The sequence below is a fragment of the Dipodomys ordii genome, unplaced genomic scaffold (assembly GCF_000151885.1).
Source record: "Dipodomys ordii isolate 6190 unplaced genomic scaffold, Dord_2.0 Scaffold217, whole genome shotgun sequence".
In the NCBI taxonomy this organism is placed as follows: domain Eukaryota; kingdom Metazoa; phylum Chordata; class Mammalia; order Rodentia; family Heteromyidae; genus Dipodomys; species Dipodomys ordii.
In genome coordinates, this window is record NW_012267433.1 from 161,004 (window position 1) to 170,258 (window position 9,255).

Consider the following 9,255-nt stretch of genomic DNA (forward strand, 5'->3'; position numbering starts at 1 on the left):
TCGGGGCCCGCGCGGGGCAGCAGCGCCCGGCTCCCCAGGGCTCCCCCACGTCCCACCGACTGGCGGAGGACGGGCTGTTGGTTGGACTTGTCTGTCTCTGTCTGTCTGTCTGTCTGACTGGCTGGCTGGCTGTTGGACTTGTCTGTCTCTGTCTGTCTGGCTGGTTGGCTGGCTGGCTGAGTGGCTGTTGGACTTATCTGTCTCTGTCTGTCTGTCTGGCTGGCTGGCTGAGTGGCTGTTGGACTTGTCTATCTCTTGTCTATCTGTCTGTCTGTCTGACTGGCTGGCTGTTGGTTGGACTTGTCTGTCTCTGTCTGTCTGGCTGGTTGGCTGACTGGCTGTTGGACTTGTCTATCTCTTGTCTGTCTGTCTGGCTGGCTGGCTGGCTGACTGGCTGTTGGACTTGTCTGTCTGTCTGTCTGGCTGGCTGTTGGACTTGTCTGTCTCTGGCTGGCTGTTGGACTTGTCTATCTCCGGCTGGCTGAGTGGCTGGTTGACTAGCTGGCTGGCTGGATGAAGGACTGGCCGATGGCAGGGCCTCATTCTGCTGCCCAGTCTGGCTCAGAGCTGGAGATACTCCTGTCTCAGCCTCCTGATTGCTGAGCTTACAGGCGTACACCCCCCATTCAGCTCCATCTGGCATTTCTTAGTGAAAGTTATCACCCCCACCCTTCACGGCATCGTGTGGGACCCAGGTCCCTCCACTGTCCAATTCTGGGACACCTTCATCAAGACCACAGAGGAAGTTCTGGGGATCGCTGATATACACAGTCTGGTGGTAAGTAGGTCAGATGTGGCATTGAATCAAAGCCAGGTGTCATTCGTTTAGGAACCTGCATTCATCCTTATCTCTTACTGGCAGGCTCTAGTGAGCATGTGCCAAGGGACGTGCTTAGAAAATCACTGTCATCCCAGGTCAGTGCCAAATCTTTCAGTCTCATCTTACAGGTAGGAAGTGAGAGGGAAAAGGAACTGTTAGGGGTAAAAAGTAGTGATGTCAGTGCCCCGTCTTGGTGATTCCTGTTTAGAGCCTCGGACTCCCGTTCAACTGCTTTTTCTCATAATGCTGAGTTCCTGCTCAAACGCTTCTTCATGATACCCTGCGCGCCTCCCTAAGCAATGGAAAGAGCCGGGGCAGGCATACACAGCCATCAAGCAATCACAAAGCCCAGGGAGGGGCCTGCGTGTAAAACTGGCCTCCAGAGGCCTCCATGAGACGCTTTAGGCTCCCCTCCTGATGCATCTCACTACTTTTCTGACTTTCCTTTTGCTTTCAATAAACTTACTGTGTTTCCCTTAAACACTTCCCTGCCTTTTGATTCTCTAATGCGTGGTGAAAAGGAATCCTTTCCCCTAGGAGGTATCAAAAGCAAGGTTTAAGCAGGTGAAGAAAACCAGGAAGAAGAGCAGCGGTACAAGGCTGAGTTTGTGTGGAGGCTAGCTCTCCTCTTAACTGCCTTCTGTTGGGACATAAAAGAGAAATCCTCTGGGCTCTAGGATTGGCCCCTGAAGGGACCCGTATGTCCTGATGGCAGTCTTGCCTCCTGGAGCAGCAGGGCAGTGACTCCCAAACCCCAGAATGCCACACTGCCCAGGCCCCTCCGCATGCTGCTGCTTCTAAGGGGACAAAGCTTCTCCCCTCGGGCTGAACACCGAGGGACAGCTACACCCGGGCTGGGGTGCCTGGGAGTGCTGGTTGCCAGAAGAGTTCCCCTCAGGGACCTGGCTTTCAGGAAGGAATGCTGCTGCACGGCTCCCAAGCTGGGGGCCCTGCCCTGACAGGTTTTGATGAGTTCCCAGCCAGGAAGGGGTACAGGTGCTGTTCATTGATGCCCTCGTCCGCATGATCAGGAGAATCGTGGCATTTTGGTGCTGCAGCTGTGGCATGATGTCAAGCACTCTGGTGCCTCACACACTGCCCAGTGATCAGTTGCATTTTCTCTTCTGCCTGACAAGCAAATAGAGGAGCATTAGTGGTTCTGCCCTGCCCGTCCACCTTATGCCCATTGTATGTGGCTGCTGACGAGCGCTCTGCAACTTAGCACCTCAGATTTGTTCAGTTTTTCTGTAGCAGCAGAAATCCAGGGTGTGAGCAAACCAGATGCTGCTTCTGAGCCCCTTGTGAACACAGGGCTGGGCAGCTATGGGACCCTTGCTGCCTCTTACTGCAGAATGATGGGTCTTGGGTGACCAGCATTTGTAGGGCCAGCAAACACAGGACTTGGAAACAATCATGAGCTGAGCCAAGCATCGGCACAGGATCTGTGAGGCACATGTGACTCTTGTGCACAGGGCTAGAGGTTTTCCTGCCGAGACCCTGGCTAGAAGAGAAATCAGCAAGCCACAGGAGAGAGGCCAGGAGGCCAGCAAGTGGGAGCCAGACCTGAGCGAGTTCCTCAAGCACAGAAGGTGACCTGGTTCTGGCAGATTTCGTTGTTGTAGTTTATTCTTTATTAGCTGATTATAAAGCACTGTGCTAATCTTGCTTGTTTGTTTTTTAAGAGAACAAAAACAGTGCTTGGAGCATGCAGTGGGTGTCATTTCCCCAGCATGTTAAGATGGAGAAATGGATTTGTAGGCAGGTGTGTGGCCAGCATGGAGAAGCAGCCCCTGCAGAGGACGAGATGCACAGAGAGGGATTCTGACAATTCTACTTACTCTTGTCACCCTCCTGGGCCTGCCAGGCAGGCCAAGGCCTACAGCTTCCAAGCTGGGGCCTGCTGTGTGCCCCCATCAGCAGGGCTCTTGCCACCCTGTCTCTGGAGTGCAGCACTATTTAGGGTCCTCGTCCCTGCCTGGAGCCCCATGGGGGCAGGCAGTGCAGTCTGCGTCGAGTCCTCGCTCTCGACTCTGTTCTACTCACTGGCCTCTGACCGAGCACTGCTCAGATGGCCATACAGTGTTGCTGGGTGGAGGTGGCTGATCTGTTCTCAGTGCGAGGCCAAGGCAGGCTGTGACCTGGAGGTGACAGGAAGGACTTGAACCATCGGTGGTGGTGTTGGCACTGGGAAGAAGGCGTTGTCAGCTCAGAGGCAGAGTCCAGGGTGGCATCTACCACCCATACTGTACAGGAGTAGTGTGCAGGTGTGCTGGCGTGGACCGGGCCACTCAGGCCTTGTGCTGGTGTGCTGGCGTGGACCGGGCCACAGGGGCCTGTGTGCTGGTGTGCTGGTGTGGACCTGGCAACGTGAGCCTGTGTACAAGTGTGCTGGCGTGGACCGGGCCATGTGGGCCTGTGTACAAGTGTGCTGGCGTGGACCGGGCCATGTGGGCCTGTGTACAAGTGTGCTGGCATGGACCGGGCCATGTGGGCCTGTGTACAAGTGTGCTGGCGTGGACCAGGCTATGTGGGCCTGTGTACAAGTGTGCTGGCGTGGACTGGGCCACAGGGGCCTGTGTACAAGTGTGTTGGCATAGACCGGGCTATGTGGGCCTGTGTACAAGTGTGCTGGCATGGACCGGGCCACGTGGGCCTGTGTGCAAGTGTGCTGGCGTGGACCAGGCCACAGGGGCCTGTGTGCAAGTGTGCTGGCGTGGACTGGGTCACAGGGGCCTGTGTGCAAGTGTGCTGGTGTGGACCTGGCCACGTGGGCCTGTGTACACATGTGCTGGCGCGGACCTGGCCACGTGGACCTGTGTACACATGTGCTGGCGTGGACCGGGCCATGTGGGCCTGTGTGCAAGTGTACTGGCATGGACCTGGCCACGTGGACCTGTGTACAAGTGTGCTGGCGTGGACTGGATCACGTGGGCCTGTGTGCAAGTGTGTTGGTGTGGACAGGGCCACAGGGGCCTGTGTGCAAGTGTGTTGGCGTGGACCGGGCCATGTGGGCCTGTGTGCAAGTGTGTTGGCATGGACCAGTTCACATGGGCCTGTGTACAAGTGTGCTGGCGTGGACCGGGTTAGGTGGGCCTGTGTGCAAGTGTTCTGGTGTGGACCAGGCTATGTGGGCCTGTGTACAAGTGTGTTGGTGTGGACCTGGCCACGTGGGCCTGTGTGTAAGTGTGTTGGTGTGGACTGGGTCACGTGGGCCTGTGTACAAGTGTGTTGGTGTGGACCGGGCTATGTGGGCCTGTGTACAAGTGTGTTGGTGTGTACTGGGCCATGTGGGCCTGTGTACAAGTGTGTTGGTGTGGACTGGGTCACGTGGGCCTGTGTACACATGTGTTGGTGTGGACTGGGCCACGTGGGCCTGTGTACAAGTGTGTTGGTGTGGACCGGGCTATGTGGGCCTTTGTACAAGTGTGTTGGTGTGGACCGGGCCCTGTGGGCCTGTGTACAAATGTGTTGGTGTGGACCGGGCTATGTGGGCCTGTGTACAAGTGTGTTGGTGTGGACTGGGTCACGTGGGCCTGTGTACAAGTGTGTTGGTGTGGACCGGGCCCCGTGGGCCTGTGTACACGTGTGTTGGTGTGGACTGGGCCATGTGGGCCTGTGTACACGTGTGTTGGTGTGTACTGGGCCATGTGGGCCTGTGTACAAGTGTGTTGGTGTGGACCGGGTCACGTGGGCCTGTGTACAAGTGTGTTGGTGTGGACCGGGCCCCGTGGGCCTGTGTACAAGTGTGTTGGTGTGGACCGGGCCCCGTGGGCCTGTGTACACGTGTGTTGGTGTGAACCGGGCCCCGTGGGCCTGTGTACAAGTGTGTTGGTGTGGACCGGGCCCCGTGGGCCAGTGTACAAGTGTGTTGGTGTGGACCGGGCCCCGTGGGCCTGTGTACACGTGTGTTGGTGTGGACCGGGCCCCGTGGGCCTGTGTACAAGTGTGTTGGTGTGGACCGGGCCCTGTGGGCCTGTGTACAAGTGTGTTAGTGTGGACCGGGCCCCGTGGGCCTGTGTACAAGTGTGTTGGTGTGGAGGCAGTGTGCAAATCTGCCAGCGTGGACTGGGCCACGTGGAGCCCTCTGGTGAAGCAGACGCCCGCGCCTCCCTCCTAGTAAGCTCATTTGCTGCTGCTCGGTCTTTACTAGCAGTGTTTCCATCCTAGAAAGCAACCTAATGTTTACAGCTGGTGAACGCTCGCCCTTGGGGACGGCGGAGGGCGGTTGCCTGGTCTGCACCAGCCGACAGTCTTCTGGTGAGGCCTGTGGGTGGTGAGGTACCTGCGCAGCCCCATGCTCCTCTTACCTGGTGTTTTCCCAGGCCTAGAGTTCCAAAACCCAATATTCAAGTTTACCTTAAGTATATTGAGTGTTGCTTCTCTTTGGTTTTACCTAATTTATATTATTGTTGTAGAATCTCGTGGGGTATTTTTAAAATATTTAAGCCGACAAGATTTCGTAAAATACTCAGGAGGCTGAGATCTGATGGTCATGGTTTGCAGCCAGCCAGGGCAGGAAAGTCCATGAGACTCTAATCTCCAATTCATCACCAGAAAGCCAGAAGTAGAGCTGTGGCTCAAGTGGTAGAGCACTAGCTTTCAGAGAGAGAAACAGTGCTCAGAGACACTGCCTAGGCCCTGAGTTCAAGCCCCAGGAGAGGCACAAAAAATAAGAGGGAAAGAAAGGGAGGGAGGGAAGAAGGAAGGAAGGAATCCAGGCTAAGAAGCCAGATACTTGAAGTCTAAAGATGTCGAATGCTGGGCTGGGAAGGTGGCTCAGTGGTGGAGCGCTTGCCTTGAATGCATGAGGCCCTGGGTTCGATTCCTCAGCGGAAGTGGCGCTGTGGCTCAGTGGTAGAGGCCTTGAGCTGAAGAGCTGAGGGACGGGCCCGCGGCCCGGGCGGCGCACACTCCGTCGCTGTGGCGAGGCTGGGTGGGCCAGCGGCACTCATGGCTGTGTTCTCTCTGCAGTGGGACCGGCACGCCAGGGCAGCGCTGGCTGGTGCGATGCGCCTGGTCTGGTGTCTGGCCTCCCGCTGGCAGGCCCCTTGGAGACACGGAGCATGCGGCCTCCTGCACACGGCCCCCGCCGCCCCCCTGGATGGGGCTGCCCCAGTGTTTGTGCGAGCCCTGGCATTTGGGGACAGAATCGCCCTGGTTGACCAACATGGCTGCCACACCTACAGGGATCTCTATGCCCGCAGCCTCCGCCTGTCCCGGGAGATCTGTAAACTCCGGGGCTGCGTGGATGGGGACCTCCGGGAGGAGAGGGTCTCCTTCCTGTGCTCCAACGACGCCTCTTACGTGGTTGCCCAGTGGGCTGCGTGGATGAGTGGCGGCATTGCTGTCCCTCTGTACCGGAAGCACCCCGAGGCCCAGCTGGAGTACTTCATCCGGGACTCAAGGAGCTCCTTGGTGGTGGCCGGCCAGGAGTACGAGGCGCTGCTGGGCCCCGTGGTCAGCAGGCTGCGGGTCCCTCTCCTGCCTCTCACTCCCGCCGTCTACCACGAGGCCGCAGAGGGGACCACAGAGGCACAGGTGCCAGACCGGGTGTGGCGAGACCGTGGAGCCATGATCTTCTACACCAGCGGCACCACGGGGAGCCCCAAAGGGGTCCTGAGCACCCACCGCAACCTTGCAGCTGTGGTGAGTGTCGGGGCCTTCCTGGGGGCAGCGTGCCCTTCCGTGTCCCTCCCTCACCCCTGCAGCCCTGGGCAGGCGCAAGGCACTTTCTGGGGGAGGTTGTTTGCTCACTCCTCTGTGGGGCCATTCTCAGCTGTCTCTCTCTGTCTCTGTCTCTCTGTCTATCTCTCTCTGACACACACACACACACACAGACACAGACAGACAGACACACACACACACACACACACACACCTGCAAACATCATGAAGTTCTGGGTGACAGGGTGAGAGGAACATGGAGCCTCTGGACTCACTTGCCAGGGCAGGTCAGCCATGCTTTCTGCAGTGGCCTCCTGGGTGACCTGCCAGGACCACGGACACAGAGAGGACAGAAGAGACCACTGCGTGCTGTGTGCTGTGAACAGACAGCCCACCAGGCAGAGCCAGGATGTGTGTCTGGACCTGAGATTGAGATTTGTTTGGGTGACCTGGGATCAGGACCCATCTTTTGTCTGACCTGTGCGTTATCAATAATGCCTGTGCATTAATTTTTTTATTCTATAACTTAGTGACCATTGTGACAAAACTCGTCACCCACTTTGCTTATCTGCGATAAATACTCCCAGAAAGTATTTGTTTGCATTTAAAAGGAATGAAGTCTCTTATGTGGTAGGAGAAATAAAGTAAAAACAGAAGTTCAAAGCACAAGAGGAAGGCAGGGAATAAACACAGATTCCAGGCCAGCAGCATGGCTGGGAGTGTGGTGACCTTGGCCAGGTGCACCAGCACACCTCACAAGCAGCTACATCCAGGAGTGGACGCATTCGTCTGTGAGGTCATCAGGAGTGGACACGTTGGCCTGTGAGGTCTTCAGCAGTGCACATGTTCATCTGTGAAGTCATCAGCAATGGATGCATTCATCTGTGAGGTCATCAGCAGTGGACATGTTCATCTGTGAGGTCATTAGCAGTGGACACATTCATCTGTGAGGTCATCAGCAGTGGACACATTCATCTGTGAGGTCATCAGCAGTGGATGTGTTCATCTATGAGGTCATCAGCAGTGGACACATTCATCTGTGAGGTCATCAGCAGTGGACGCATTCATCTGGGAGGTCATCAGGAGTGGACACGTTTGCCTGTGAGGTCATCAGCAGTGGATGTGTTCATCTGTGAGGTCATTAGCAGTGGATGTGTTCATCTGTGAGGTCATCAGCAGTGGACGCATTCATCTGGGAGGTCATCAGCAGTGGATGCATTCATCTGTGAGGTCATCAGTAGTGGACGCATTCATCTGGGAGGTCATCAGCAGTGGATGCATTCATCTGGGAGGTCATCAGGAGTGGACACGTTTGCCTGTGAGGTCATCAGCAGTGGATGTGTTCATCTGTGAGGTCATCAGCAATGGACGCGTTCATCTGTGAGGTCATCAGCAATGGACGCATTCATCTGTGAGGTCATCAGCAATGGACGCATTCATCTGTGAGGTCATCAGCAGTGTACACATTCATCTGTGAGGTCATCAGGAGTGGACGCGTTCATCTGGGAGGTCATCAGGAGTGGATGCGTTTGCCTGTGAGGTCATCAGCAGTGGACGTGTTCATCTGAGGTCATCAGGAGTGGACATGTTCATCTGTGAGGTCATCAGCAGTGGACGCATTCATCTGTGAGGTCATCAACAGTGGACATGTTCATCTGGGAGGTCATCAGGAGTGGACGTGTTTGCCTGGGAGGTCATCAGCAGTGGACGTGTTCGTCTGTGAGGTCATCAGGAGTGGACGTGTTCATCTGTGAGGTCATCAGCAGTGGATGCATTCATCTGTGAGGTCATCAACAGTGGACTCGTTCATCTGGGAGGTCATCAGGAGTGGACGCGTTTGCCTGGGAGGTCATCTCTGGGCCTCTCCATTCCCTGAAGAGACAGTGAGGTCCTGCAGTGTGCCGGATACGGCACCCTTGCTGTGGCTACGTGGGGCACTCGAAGGGCCTTGTCCCCAGGGCTCCTCAGTACGAGCTGAGAATACACCCAACACTGACTCTGTGGCTCTCCTCTAGCTGGATCGAGGTGATAGTGCAGGGGTCACAGAGCTTGGTGCAGAAGGCTGCGGTTGGACTGATCCAGTTAAATCTGGAACTCTGCTGTGTCCCGCACCCTTGTGCCTGGGCTGGGACACCTGCAGGAGGCACCTGGGCTGGGACACCTGCCCCGACACTCTAGCGCGGCTAACCGGCTGTGACCCTTCCTGAGCATGCAGGGCCCTTGGTCATCTGGCCTCCATCTCTGCCAGGAATCACCAGAGGGAGGAGTGTGGGCTTTCCTCTTCCTCCTTGGCCCCGCATCCACCCATGTGCGTCTCTAGGGGCACAGCACTCCTGGTCTTACCAGTGCTTTGTCCCCTGCAGGTGACTGGGCTGGTCCACGCCTGGGCCTGGACGAGAGATGATGTGATCCTCCATGTCCTCCCACTGCACCACGTCCACGGCGTGGTCAACAAGCTGCTCTGCCCGCTCTGGGTGGGAGCCACCTGTGTGATGCTGCCCGAGTTCAGTGCCCAGCAGGTCAGTCGGGAATCGGGTCTCAGCGCGAGCTGAGGGCCAGCTTTGCAGATATGTGAGTCCCGGGAACCACCGTGACAAAGGGCCGTGGGCTGGAGATAAAACATCCTGGGGTTGTTCTTACCTTTCTGGAGTGAGTTGAATAGAGCCAAAACCAGGTATGGACAGGCCTTCCATCTGGAGGCCCAAGGTCGGCCACTGCCCCCCGTGGCTCCCGTGCCCGGGTCGGCTGCTGCCCCCCGCGGCTCCCGTACCC

General features: G+C 56.8%; 1 protein-coding gene across 1 annotated transcript in view; it reads left to right on the forward strand.

Annotated features, from left to right (window-relative positions):
• Window positions 1–9,255, forward strand: part of Acsf3 (acyl-CoA synthetase family member 3) — a 40,142-nt gene that overhangs the window by 9,770 nt on the left and 21,117 nt on the right. Inside the window, exons 3-4 of the mRNA XM_013035652.1 lie at window positions 5,790–6,466; window positions 8,847–9,002. Coding sequence (XP_012891106.1) covers window positions 5,828–6,466; window positions 8,847–9,002 — 795 coding nt within the window. The 5' untranslated portion in view covers window positions 5,790–5,827. The remainder of the gene's footprint in view (window positions 1–5,789; window positions 6,467–8,846; window positions 9,003–9,255) is intronic.